The sequence below is a fragment of the Scyliorhinus torazame genome, chromosome 9 (assembly GCF_047496885.1).
Source record: "Scyliorhinus torazame isolate Kashiwa2021f chromosome 9, sScyTor2.1, whole genome shotgun sequence".
NCBI lineage: Eukaryota > Metazoa > Chordata > Chondrichthyes > Carcharhiniformes > Scyliorhinidae > Scyliorhinus > Scyliorhinus torazame.
Genome location: NC_092715.1, coordinates 186316100 through 186330585, shown reverse-complemented (window position 1 = coordinate 186330585; position 14486 = coordinate 186316100). Strand labels below are relative to the sequence as shown.

The 14486-nt window shown below is 46.6% G+C and overlaps 1 protein-coding gene across 10 annotated transcripts in view; it reads left to right on the top strand.

Annotated features, from left to right (window-relative positions):
* The window catches only part of rfx3 (regulatory factor X, 3 (influences HLA class II expression)), a 667766-nt gene that overhangs the window by 321660 nt on the left and 331620 nt on the right, over window positions 1-14486 (top strand). For all 10 annotated transcript variants that reach the window (XM_072516895.1, XM_072516900.1, XM_072516898.1 and 7 more), the window contains one exon: window positions 10965-11044. In XM_072516895.1, coding sequence (XP_072372996.1) covers window positions 10965-11044 — 80 coding nt within the window. The remainder of the gene's footprint in view (window positions 1-10964; window positions 11045-14486) is intronic.

The window sequence follows — 14486 nt, the reverse complement described above, 5'->3', positions numbered from 1 at the left end:
GTGGGTGGAATTCTCCCATTTTGAGACTTAAGTGTCGTGACGGAGGTGAGAATGTAGCGTGTTTCACTCTGTGGCAACCAGCGGAAAAACACGGCAATTCTTCCAACCCCATCCTCATTAATTATGCACCTGAATGTTTCATGTCGTATTCAGTGGTGGAGCTGGCCTGGATGGCTTGGAGTCCGCAATCGTGTCCAGGTGTCATGAAGAAAAGGCTACCAACATCACAGAGCCACTATTGAAGAAAGAAGGTGGACCTCCTGAAAATGAAGATACCTGGGAACATTCTGAGGCTGGAAGATGGACCATCTCCAGGAGCCCTGACCCACTGCTGTGGAGTTGCAGGGTTGCAGGCAGCCTCCATCCTACTCTGGAGGGAACCCCAGGCATTGTTCAAATGAGTCCCGGCATCCGCACGCTACATTGTACAATCGTGTTTCCCGCCGGTGTATTTTCCTGCCAGCACCGTGGAGAATCTGTCATGGGGGAGGTGGAGTCAGGCTTTAGTCTGCGTCCCATTAAGGGGATGAAAATGGGGTTCATGCCGTTCTCTGATGGGTTTTCCAACCGGCCATGGCAGGCATCAGCAGAAGATTCCACCGTAAATTCATGCCGGAATGAACCCAATTTCTGGCCCCCTGCCATATTCCCCCACCGTGATTTTTCAGATTGAGGGCCAATGAACCCACAGGGATATTATTTTCCCCCACCCATAGTGAGAAGTTGTGAGTACTTGGTATGGTATCCCAGGAGGCATACCTTTGTTTGAAATTACGATGGAGGTAAACGAGTGATGCCAGATGGAGGAAAGGATAATCAGCAGCATTTGAGGAAATGCATCCTGAAAGATATTAAACTCAAAACTCACAATTTGCAGCCAGGTCATGGAGATCCAGTGAATATCTTATTGAGGGGCTCCGCATGAGATGGAAAGTGTTTCATCAAACAAGCGAAAGAAGAGCTGTGCAACTAGTAAATGAAGATCTGCCTGGACTGCCCTGCCTATGGCTGTGACAGTGATAACAACACTTAATTTATATGCACTGGCTCATTTCAAGCTCTAAGAATATTTGTGATATCCCTCAATGTGCAGTCTGGACATGCATTTGTCAGGTAATTGCCACACTATTCAGCGTGACTGTAGAATTTGTAAAATTTGAGAAATCAGCATAATAGAGCAAGACAGTTTTATCACTTTGTTAATTTCCTCATGAATGCAATAGATGGTACATCTATGATATTGGGAGCTCCTGAAGTTAATCTCTAAATTCAACAGAATATCCAGATTATATGACAGAATCAAACAAATTTTCCACATCAATGCCAAATGTGATGCAGGTTACCAATCTGCTTTCACCCTCAGGAATTCTGTCTCTCCCTATTTTGCAATGGAAATAACAGTTCTGGCAATTCTTAGAATGGTTGCGAAAGTGTAACAATTAGGCATGTTCGTCTACAAGTAGCCATAGAGAAAACTACCTTGGTCTTAAAATGGCACTTTTGCTACCTTAATAAATCAGGCTTTCCTTTGTAATAAGCTCTTAATTGCATTATGTTACAATCCAGAACAAAAACTCAAACTTAACAAATCACATATATGCCAGTGTCATGGGAGTGTGCCTTTAAGAAATGTTTTTGTCTTATTACATGGCTTCAATGATGTCATTGTGTGGGTGGAGCTGGGCATTGGCTCTGAGATTTTACTTTCGTTTTTGAGTTGGAAGCTGGCTGTGGCTCTGAGTTTTACTTTCGTTTTTGAGTTTGACCTGGTTTTGTACTGCACAGGCTGAAAAGAAGTGTCTCTCTCGCTGCATTTTAAAAGCTGTTTCCAGATTACTTGATAACTTAAAAGAGATAACTGTTTTCTGGAAGGAATTCAAACCTGCTGTTTGTGAAGGAAACAAGAATATTGTTACCAAGTCTTATTGATAGTAAGAGTGCCATGTGCTGGGCCACACTTTTGGAAAGGTTTTTTTTTGGTTTATGAGATTTTGTTATGAAATTGGAACAGTTAAAGGAAGAATTTATTAAAGGGTTGTACATAGATTACTGTATGTGTTTATAAAAATGTTTACTAAATTCGTGGAATAAACCTTGTTTTTTGATTAAAAGCATCTAAGAACTCTGTTGAATAACATCTGAAAGGCAGGCTCTTGTGCTCACCATAACCAAAATCTATAAACAGTTGTAGGTCAGATGAATTCCATGATATACTTTGGAGTTTTCTAAACCCTAGCCCATAACACCAGGGCTATTAAGTTATGTCAAAAGCTGAGTATCGACAATGAGTGGCTCACCTCGTGACTCCATCACCTATACGATACAATTCAAGGAAGAGAGACTGGGGTCAGAGGAGCAAGTCAACAAGGTGAAAAGAAAAACGTGGAATGAGGGAGAAGATATAGAGTTTTGGTTCAAGTTTCAAAGAAAGACCGATACATCTTGAATTTATCTAATTAACCCAAATATGTTTAGTTGCTGTTTTTAAACGTTCTGTTGCACCAGAGACTCTAATTGTGAGAAAGAGTGAGTATACAATCGGTGGTTTAGATATATGCAGGTTCACAGGTTGAGGAAATTTTGTACCCATTGGGAAAAGTGATGAATACAAAAGTCTTGCTGATTTTAGTGGTTGTATCTAATTTGTTTTTTTCCCTCCATTTCCTGGCAAGATTGAGAGGGTAGCTGACTGCTGCACTGGGAACGCAGCAGCAGAAGACTGCCGCTAGGAAATAGAGAGGAAGGGTTCATGGGGAATGTGCAAATCACGTGTTGAGCTGGAAATCATGGTGTGGGGAAGTAGGTGGATGGGGAGGGCGAGCTTGTAAGTCGAGGCACATTAGCTTGAGTAACCGCGGAGGAGCATTCCTGCTCTACCTGGGCTACAAGCAGAGCTATGAAGGAAACTAATCTGCTTAATTTGATAGTCCTTGTCTCCCTTTAATTAAAGGGTTTCCTGAACTCTAGGAATCTCAACCACAGTCATTAAATCTGTGGTACATGGCTGCAACAAGATATTGAAATCATTGACTTGCCCTCAAACAGATTATTTGCTCACCCAAGTTAAACTGGGAATAGACTTGTTTGGGTGGGTAGGGATTGGGGGTTTCAGACTTTTAAGAATTTAACCCACCCGCTTCCTCCTGTCTTGGGATTCAAAATTACCCCAGTGTGTTTGCTCATTACTAATTCATCTTTTAAAAAAATGTTGTACTTGGAAAGCCTCTCAAGTGAAAGGATAAGAAAAGATAATTAAAGGTAAACCAGTTGAAAGTGAGAGATCCTTTTGATTGCCATCATTTGGGGAGAGGCTTGCCGCCGGGGGTGGTGTGAACAAGGATCAGATCTTTGGCAGTGGAGCATAGGTTAACAGGATACATGGAGTAAGCAAGTAAGTTTCAGGGGTAGGAAAAATGCTGGGACCAAGGAGATCAGAACTCCCCAGAAAAATGCTGGGACCAAGGAGGAGGGCGACACTGTGGCACAGCGATCAACGCTTCTGCCTCACAGCGCCAGGGACCCCAGGGCGAGATCCAGGTTGCGACGCCTTGCGAGATCTCGATAGACCTTGTGAGGTGTAATGCACGTCGTAAATCTATCGAGAGGCCTCTCGTGAAATTGACCGGCCACGCTGCATCCCGATTCAGGCGCGACAAGGCCGGTAGATCGCATCCCATATGTTTCAGTAGGAACATAGGTACAAGAATAGGCCATTCAGGCCATCAAGCCTGCTGCACCATTCAACTAGATCAGGGCTGATTGTCTACCTCATTGCCAATTTTGCATGCTATCTCCCAAGAGTAAACTTGGAGTGGCCACTGGTGATCACAGATGATATTTGTGAAGGAGCTGTGTACAGGCAAAAGAGACTTTGGTTGTTTCAATAAAAAAAGGGAATGGAGGAAAGTGGGCTTTCCTTGACATTAAATATTGAGCATCAAGAAGTTTGGTCATGTACCGGCTCCAATATAGCAGGCAGGAAATGCTTGTTAATTACAAGTCAATTGTATGCTGTCTGGCACAAGGTATAAGCTGTCATAATATCCACTCATGTATATAATGAGATGCAGACAGGCAGTGATTGACACACAGGATGACCAATAAGCACACAACACAGTGCAGCCAATCACCAGACAGGATACTACCACTATAAAGCCTGAGGGCACTAGGTTTCCTGCTCTCTCTGGACCCAGCCACTGAGACAGTCGGAGTCCACGAGCTAGCAAGTGCAAACACCATGCGGTAGATAGTAAGTCTGGTCAGGCTAGTACAAGTTCTCCAGTCAGTTCAGTATAGTGTAGACCCACAGTTAAATATGGAAATCAGTTCTATCATTGAATAAAACAGTGTTGGATCTTCTCCAGTGTTAGACGTCTGTTTCTAGCTTCCCTGCATCGAGTGCTGTCCATATCGAACCTACTTGCCTAGCACATCAAGGTACCGGAGTGATACTGATCTTGATGGACCTACCTCGAGTGAATCAGCATTGACCAGCAAGCAGCCATCCGGTGAAATGGAAAATATTCCAGCCTCCTCCGCATCTCCGGCAACCTCGGCGCCAATTGGAAAATCTTCAAGCAAAAGTTCCCGTTGTACATCGAGGCCTCCGACCTCGAAGCAGCATCAGATGCCAGGAAGATCGCGCTATTTCTCTCCACCGCGGGGGACACACCATCCACATCTACAACTCCCTTACGTTCGCTGACGGTGAAGACAAAACAAAATTCAAAACAGTCCTCCTGAAGTTTGACAGCCACTGCAACATTGAGGTGAATGAGAGTTTTGAACGGTACGTATTCCAGCAGTGGCTTCAGGGTAAGGATGAACCTTTTCAGTTCTTCGTAACCCATCTCCGCATCCTAGCGCAGTCATGTTACTATAACTCGACGGCTGATTCCATGATCCGGGATCAGATCATTTTCGGGGTCCACTCCGACTCCCTTCGGCAGCAGCTCCTGAAAGTCAAGCAGTTGACCCTCTCTGTCGCTATCGAGACGTGCGTTGTCCATGAGCATGCTAAGAATTGTTACTCCCACATCAGGGCAGCAGAAACTGCAAAGCTGGCCTCCCACGAGGCGGAACGGGTGCAGGCCATTGCACAAATGCAGGGCCTGAGCATCGAGGAGAGTGGCAGTTTTGCGCGCTTTTCCCGGGTCCCTGCGCATGCGCGCCATGACCGAGTGGACGACGAGCCCGACAACCCGACTGCGCAGGTGCGTACATCGACCGACCGCACTGCGCATGTGCGATGGCGTACGGAACGCGCTGACGTCGGCGTCATGACGTGTCCGAATTGTGGCTCCGCCCATTTAAAGCTGCAATGTCTGGCAAAATATCCGTTGTCTACAGTGTGGCAAGCTTGGCCACTACGCAGCCCTTTGCAGATCTGTTCCACCGCTCAGCAGCCAGCGATCCTAGCTGCGGCGCAGACGTGTCCGCTCAATACAACAGGCATGTCAGATTCCGATCCCGACAGCCCAACAGACCCTGATGCTGAGTGCCTCAAGTCCCCATACCGGGTGGGCATCATAATTACACATGCGCTGCCTTCCACCGAAACGGCGAAATGCCTCTCGATCCTCAGTGTGGATCCCGACGATGAGTGGTGTGCTGTCCTCACAGTTAACAAGGCTCGCATCCGATTTAAACTGGACACCGGCGCATCAGCGAACCTCATCTCAAAATCCGACCTCGGCAGCATCCGCGCCAGACCAAGCATTCTTCCACCGCCTTGCCAGCTCCTTGACTACAATGGCAATGACATAGCTGCCAGTGGCTCCTGTCAACTAAGGGTATCCAACAAGGCGATCAAGGCAACACTGCGGTTTGAAATCGTCGGGCCTGACAGAGCGTCCCTGCTCGGTGCTCGAGCCTGCAAGCTCCTGAACCTGGTTCAGCGAGTCCACACTGTCATCATCACCGGCGATGGCCTCGCCTGATGGAAACTTGCAAGCCGACATAGATGACATTATCACGCAGTACCACAGCGTATTCGATGGAATGGGCACGCTCCCATACCAATATAAAATCCTGCTCAAGCCGAACGCCACCCCTGTAATTCATGCACCACGCCGGGTGCCGGCACCCCTCAAGGATCGTCTGAAGCAATTACAGGACGTCCAAGACCAGGGCATCATATCGAAGGTCACAGAGCCAACAGACTGGGTCAGCTCCATGGTCTGCGTAAAGAAGCCATCAGGGTAGCTTCGCATTTGCTTTGACCCGAAGGATCTAAGCCGCAACATCATGCGGGAGCATTACCCGATACCAAAACGTGAAGAGTTGACCAGTGAGATGGCTCATGCCAAATTCTTTACTAAGCTGGATGCCTCCCAAGGGTTTTTGGAAAATACAGCTGGATGCGTCCAGTCGCAAGCTGTGCACGTTCAACACCCCGTTCGGTCGCTACTGCTACAACCGGATGCCTTTTGGGATCATATCTGCCTCCGAAGTATTTCACCGCATCATGGAGCAGATGATGGAGGGCATCGAGTGGGTGCGAGTATACGTTGATGACGTAATTATCTGGTCCACAACGCCCCAGGAACACATCGCTCGCCTCAAGAAGGTATTCCAGAGAATTCATGAACATGGTCTCCAGCTCAACTGGGCCAAGTGCTCATTTGATCAATCGGATATTAAGTTCCTGGGTGACCACATCGCGCAGCAGGGCGTGTGGCCAGATGCCAACAAGGTGTCGGTGATCAACGCCATGAAGACCCCGGAGGACAAGAAGGCGGCCCTCCGCTTCCTCGGGATGGTCAACTTCCTCGGGAAATTCAATCCCAAAATGGCATCCCACACCACGGCCCTCCGCCATCTCGTCAAGAAGTCGACGGAATTCTGGTGGCTGCCCACGCATGAAGAGGAATGGCGTGAGCTGAAAGCAAAGCTCACCACAGCCCCGGTTCTAGCATTCTTCGACCCAACCAAAGAAACCAAGATATCGACTGATGCAAGCCAGGACGGCATTGGGGCGGTGCTCTTCAACGAGATGACTCCTCGTCCTGGGCTCCAGTGGCGTATGCCTCCAGGGCCATGATGCCCACTGAGCAACGGTTCACTCAGATTGAGAAGGAGTGTCTGGGCCTCCTGACAGGGATAGTCAAGTTTCACGACTACGTCTATGGCCTGCCAAAATTCACGGTGGGAACGACCACAGGCCTCTAGTCCATATAATCCAGAAGGATTTAAATGACATGATACCTCGGTTACAGCGAATTCTTCTCAAGCTACGCCGCTACGACTTCGAACTTGTCTACACGCCAGGCAAGAGCTGATTGTTGCAGATGCCCTATCCAGGTCCATTACCACACCGTGTGAACAAAGTGACTTCATCTGCCACATAGAAGCGCAAGAGCAGTTGTGTGCCACCAACCTTCCGGCTTCTGACGAACGGGTGGTCCAAATTCGTGAGGAGACAGTCAAGGATCCTCTGCTGCAGCGTGTGATGCAGCACCCTACCAATGGCTGGCAGAAGGGACAATGTCCCCAGTTCTATAACATAAGAGACGACCTGACGGTGGTGGAGGGAATCCTTCTGAAACTCAACAGGATCGTAATTCCTCAGAGTATGCGGGCTATGGTGCTGGGCCAACTCCATGAGGGTCACCTTGGGGTCGTGAAATGCCGACGCAGAGCTCGGGAGGCGGTCTATTGGCCAGGCATCAGCCAGGACATTGCTGACACAGTCCTCAACTGCCCTACCTGTCAGAAGTTTCAACCAGCTCAACCCAAGGAGATGCTGCAACAGCACAAGATCGTGACCTCTCCGTGGTCCAAAGTAGGTGTAGACCTTTTCCACGCCAAGGGGCGTGACTACGTACTCCTGGTCGAGTTACTTCTCCAGTTACCCAGAAGTGGTGAAACTGTCCGACCTCATGTTGAAGGCAGTAATCAAAGCCTGCAAAGATACGTTCGCTAGGCATGGGATTCCACTCACGGTAATGAGCGACAACGGTCCTTGCTTTTACAGCCAGGAATGATCTGATTTTGCACAGTCCTACAACTTCCGTCACGTAACCTCCAGTCCCCACTACCCGCAGTCAAACGGGAAGGCCGAGAAAGGGGTCCATATTGTCAAGTGGTTGCTGTGTAAAGCTGCAGACTCGGGCTCCGACTTCAACCTGGCGATGCTGGCATACAGGGCAACCCCACTGTCCACTGGGTTGTCTCCAGCGCAGATGCTCATGAATCGCACTCTGAGGACCACAGTTCCAGCCATCCATGTTCCACACCTTGACCACCTCACGGTCTTACAGAAAATGCAGCAGTGACGGGCCCAACAGAAGGCTACATATGATGCTCATGCCACGGATCGACCCGAGCTGGCCCCAACTGATCATGTTCGTGTCCAGTTGCCTGAGGGCGGCTGGTCAGCCACAGCTGTTGTGATCAATCAAGTGGCCCCAAGATCGTTCCTTGTCCGCATGGCTGATGGCTCCCTGCTACGGCGCAACAGACGGGCACTGCGAAGAGTTTCACGCCCACTACCAGACAGAAGTGCCCCGCTGCCTACGATGCTTCCTCCGGACGTACCCTGCCACGAGGCCACCGATCTACCAGCAATCCTGCCGGCCCATGTGACCACTGCGATGGCAGCGATCCCGCCTATCCACGTGCAGGCGGCTCCTGATCCACCTCTGCGGCGATCGACAAGAATTCGTCGCCCACCACAAAGACTGAATTTGTAGAAGAACTTTTGTACATTTTGTGACTTCATCGATTTAACCTCTGTAAAAATTGTTTTGTTTGCCTTGTATCTGCACTCTCAACACCTTCCTATGTATATACGTTCATTTAGACACCTTTTGTATATAGTCAGGCATATATATATATATATTATATATATATACGCACACCTTAGTATTTATTTATCTAAAAAAAAAGGGGGGGAGATGTCATAATATCCACTCATGTATATACTGAGATGCAGACAGGCAGTGATTGACACACAGGATGACCAGTAACCACACAACACAGTGCAGCCAATCACCAGACAGGACACTACCACTATAAAGCCTGAGGCCACTAGGTTTCGTGCTCTCTCTCGACCCAGCCACTGAGACAGTCGGAGTCCACGAGCCAGCAAGTGCAAACACCATGCGGTAGCTAGTAACTCTGGTAAGGCTACTACAAGATCACCAGTCAGTTCAGCATAGTGTAGACCCACAGCTGAATACGTATATCAGCTCTATCATTGAATAAAACAGTGTTGGATCTTCTCCAGTGTTAGACGTCTGTTTCTAGCTTCCCTGCATCGAGTGCTGTCCACATCGAACCTACCTGCCTAACACATCATAAGCCAAAAGAAAAAGGTGCATGCCTGCAACAGGCATTTACCCCTTTGCATATGCAAATAAGGAGCTTTGCTTAACGGCTGTTTAAATCCACTCTGTAGTATTAGTTTGCCCTGAGATGCAGGCAGCATTTTGGATATCCAAGTACACATGCAGCCTTAGGGATAGCCCATAATGGGATGGTTGCAAGCCGGAACCAATAAAGTATAATTTTAAAATGTATTTGCATGAATGTAGAGCAGGAAGGATAGCCCCAATCTATGGCTCCAAGTGTGCAGGCCACCTTTCCCTTGTCCTGATTCAAATCCTCTCTGCACGCCACAATTACCACCTCTGTGTCCTTCCCCAACTTGGTCTCCGCCTTTTCGGGCAAGGTAAAGTTGCCACTGTCCCAAATGACCATAGGCTGCTTTCCCCTTTGAGGGGGAGAGCTGACTGGTGATGGTTTAACCTGAGGATCACCACACCTCAGGCGAGGGGCAAGGCTGAGAAGGTGGGGACTTCATGGATAACCTCAACCGCCACGGGAATTGAACCCGCGCTGTTGGTCTCGCTCTGCAACATGAACCAGCTGTTCAGCCAAGTGAGCTAAATGTGGGCTGCTGCTGGCATTGCAATAATTCAGTCTTCCATCCCTCTTCAATGGTGAGCTGCCTGAGGATGTATGAGAGATGCGCAACCAGTGGGAGGGTGTATTTGCATCACAACAGTCTCCTTTATTAATATAGATGTAATGAGGGTAGCACGGTGGCGCACTGGTTCGCATTGCTGCCTCACGGCGCCGACGTCCCAGGTTTGATCCCGGCTCTGGGTCACGCGTGGAGTTTGCACATTTTCCCCATGTTTGCGTCGGTTTCGTCCCCACAACCCAAAGATGTGCAGGGTAGATGGATTGGCCACACTAAATTGCCCCTTAATTGGAAAAAATGAATTGGTACTCTAAATTTATTTTTAAAATATATAAATGTAATGATGGGACATAGGGATTTAATATCAGAAAAATTGATACAAAGTTATAATAAAAGCATACCAATGAAAGTAAATTTGTAGAGATGATTTGCACACAGACATACAACTTTTAAAATATAGCAGATTTTTTGACATGGAGACATGAGGAAAAGAAAACCTAGGAATACCAGGAATGGGCATTTAAAAAACAAAACAAAGTGGAACTGGAACAGAACTGCAAAACATCAGGAGAACTGTACTTGAGCACAATCACTAGCAATGGGACCAAATTGCACCAAATCAAAAGCAGGACACATAAATACTTGTACCTGTAGCAGATTTTTAAAAACACAGGCTTGGGAGATTTTTTACTAGAACTAGCATCCCTTCTCTTAATCATTCTCTCCCCATCAACCCACTGTCGCTTCTATATATCCGTTACCACACCCCATCACTTCTAATCGTTTGACTTGCTACAGACTTGGGTGACCATGTTATGTGAACATCTTCAACCAATTGTAGATAATGGAATACCGCTAGTGCCACCTAGCTACAAGGTTAAACTTCTGAATTAGTACTGCACGGAAATGAATGGGAAAATTCGATACAGCAATTGTGACAGTAAAATGTTATAATAAGTCATAATGAGAGGAATTGCTGGGAATATATAAAATCTTTAAGATGTTACCGTTATTAAAATAAATGTTTATTTTTCAGGTACAACAGGTGCAGCATGTCTACCCAACACAGGTGCAGTATGTGGAAGGGAGTGATGCAGTTTACACCAATGGAACTATGTGAGTCACCTCTGATATTGAAGTCAATGCCAATAACCATTGGGCAAGTCTGCCACTTTACTATTGCTTGCTTTTCGAAACCACCCAAGACAATTTCACCAGAATTATTAGTGGGTGATTTGAGTAGGTAGATTGTAGAGTGTGACAGAAATGGAGCAATGAAGGACATTCAGGAAAGAGAAAGCTCATTGTAAACTAGACGTATTCCTTTAAAGGGCAGTGGTGGAACATTCAAAGCTGATGTGTCATGGATGACAGAGGAAACAAAGTTAAAATAAAACAGAAAAGGGCGGCTTATGACAAATGTCAAAAATGAAATTCAGTTAATAATAAAGAACATTATGGAAAGTGCAGAAGGGAATTGATAAATGAATACGAGGGACTGTGAGAAAAGAATTATCAGAAAATATTAAAGCAAACCCTGAAACATTTTTGAAACATACACAGCGCTAAATTTGATCCCCAAAAATGCAGCGTGTCAAGTTCATGATGCCTGCTCATAATGATATCTGCACCCAGCCAGCACAAACTACACTGTTAATTGGAGACAAACAATAGCAAGGGGCTCAAAATCGTTACTTCCTCTAGCCTGTGCTACTTAAAAGGGTCTGCTGAATATTTCCGGCATTTCCTGTTTTTTATTACAGAGGATGCTGATGGGTATGCACAACAAAATGCTTGGTGCATTGGGAAACCTGTCATTTATCAATGATTTTCCTTTCATCATAAGGCCAGAAGTGGGGATGTTCGCTGATAATTGCACAATGTGCAGCGCCATTCACAACTCCAGATACTGGAGCAGTCCATGTCCAATTGCAGGCTTGGACTGACAAGTGGCGACTAACATTTGCACCACACAAGTGCCGGGCAATGATCATCTCCAACACAAGAGAATCTAACCATTGCCCTTTGACATTCATTCATGGCATTACCATTGCTGAATCCCCACTATCAACATCTGAGAGGTTACCATTGACCAATAACTCAACTGGACCAGCCATATAAATACTGTGGCTACAAGAACAGGTCAGAGGCTAGGAATCCTGCTTCAAGTATCTCACCTTCTGGCTTCCCAAAGCCTGTCCACTATACACAAGGCACCAGTCAGTAGTGTGATGGAATATTCTCCACTTGCCTGGTTGAGTGCACCTCCAACAACACTGAAGAAGCTCAGAACCATACAGGCCAAAACAGCCTGCTTGATTGGTACCCCTTCCACAAACATTCACTCCCTTTCCCTCTACAAGATGCACTGCAGGAACTCACCAAGGCTCCTTTAGGCATCACCTTACAAACCAATGACAGCTACCATCTAGAAGGACAAGGGCAACATATACCTGGGATCACCACCTGGAGGTTCCCTCCAAGTTACTCATCATGCTGACTTGGAAATAGATCATCATTCCTTCACTGTCGCTGGGTCAGAATCCTGGAACTCCCTCCCTAACCGTACTCCGTGTGCACCTACACCTCTGGGACTGCAGCGGTTCAAGAAGGCAGCTCACCACCACCTCTCAAGGGCAACTTGGGATGGATAATAAATGCTGGCCTAGCCAACGAAGACCACATCTTATGAATAAAGTTTTAAAAAGCATTAGAGGGGGGAAGCGGTGTAATGGTTAGCACTGCTGCCTCACTGCGCTGAGGACCTGTGTGCGATCCTGGCCCCAGGTTACTGTCCGTGTGGAGTTAGCACATTCTCCCATGTTGCGTGGGTCTCACCCTCACAACCCAAAAGATGTGCAGGCGAGGTGAATTGGCCACGCTAAATTGCCCCTTAATAGGAATAAAAAATTAATTGGGTACTCTTAAAAAAATTTTTTTTGTAAAGCATTAGAGGGGCATTCCAACTTAATGCAGGGTTCATTAGAGTGTTTGGAGTCCATCCTATTGATCATGGAAGCGGTTACTCTGTTTACACACTTGTGGACCCAATTATCTGTTGGCCAATGTTGCAACTTCTATTGCAGCGCAAGCTGCAAACACCCAATACCGGAGTGCTGGAGTGGGAGTTCAGATTGCTGCCCTGCAAGGTCACCTTGCTGCCATGCAAGCTTAGACTGCTGAAATTTGTGCTCCAGATGACAGTGTGCAAAGGGCCTTACAGGGTGTCACAACAATCCAGCAATATGTCATCCAAAGATTACTGAAGTGCTGACCTGTAGGAATTGCAGTGGTTCCATGGAGCAGCGATATGCTGTCAGGATGACAGCATTTATCTACATATCCCAGCGCTCTGCCTGTGTCCTTGCTGTTGCCTGTCAGCCAGTCAGCGCAGACTGTTGTCACCCATGCACAGATGGCATAGTCTGCAACCAGGTCTTGGAAGCTACGAGCTGCTCAAAGTCACCCTCTTAAGGCCATCTGCAGCCTCTAAATGTCAGCCAACCGTAATGCAGCTGAGATAGCACTAGATAGAAAGTCTCAGTCAGACGCATGAATACGGGCACTGAGGAACTGCAGATGGAAGATTAATTTCTATTTATTTGCAATATGGCATTTGGTTCATGAATTGGGTTTGTAATGTTTATTTCATAGTGGATTTTGTACTTTTGTCAGCCAAGAGGATACTGCGCCCATTTCTGCTTTCCAAAATGCACACCCAACTCGTGTGTGACCTTGCCTTGGATTTTTTGCCTTTTCACACCAGTGGTTCAGATTTGCAGTGCATTTTGCAAACTGGCATGTAGTACATGAGGAGTATGGGTGTGGAGGTGGGCGAGTTTTATTCATTGATGGGATCTGGGGATTTCTGCTGGACCAGCATTTGTTGTCCACCCCCAATTGTCCTTGAACGGAATGGCTTGCTGGGCCATTTCAGAGAAAGAATAATCACATTGCTGTGGATCTGGAGTCTCATGCAGGCCAGACCAGGTAAGAGCAGCAGATTTCCTTATGTTCGTTCGTGAATCAGATGAGTTTTGAGGACCATCTACAGCGGCAATCAAAATCCAGATTTTTACCATCTACGGTGGTGGGAATTGAACCAGGATTCCTGGAGCATTAGCCTGGGTCTCTGGAATGCTAGTCTAGTGACAATACTACAAACGACACCCAGTTAGAAAGCCCTTCCCAGTTCTTTAACACAGTTTTTCAGCAACACAACTCACAACATAGTTTAATGGTCCCATGTTAATTGTTCTACTATCTTTACCCCAGCAAACCTATTGCTGGTTTAGAGCCTCAACTAAAAGTGATTTCCAAGCATTAAAAGAGCATAGCCTTCGACTGGATCCTCAAATATATGTCCTCTCTTCTAGGAGTCTCAAATCCCCCAAAGGTATCTTAAGATGGAACATGAATTGGGACATGTCTTAGTAGACCAATTTCTTTGAAAATTTACCAATATCAGCTCTTTGAAATCTTACTAAGACTTCTAGAGTAATGTATTTATGTGGATTCTTGAGATAATTAATATTTCACACTGTGCATCTTGTATGCT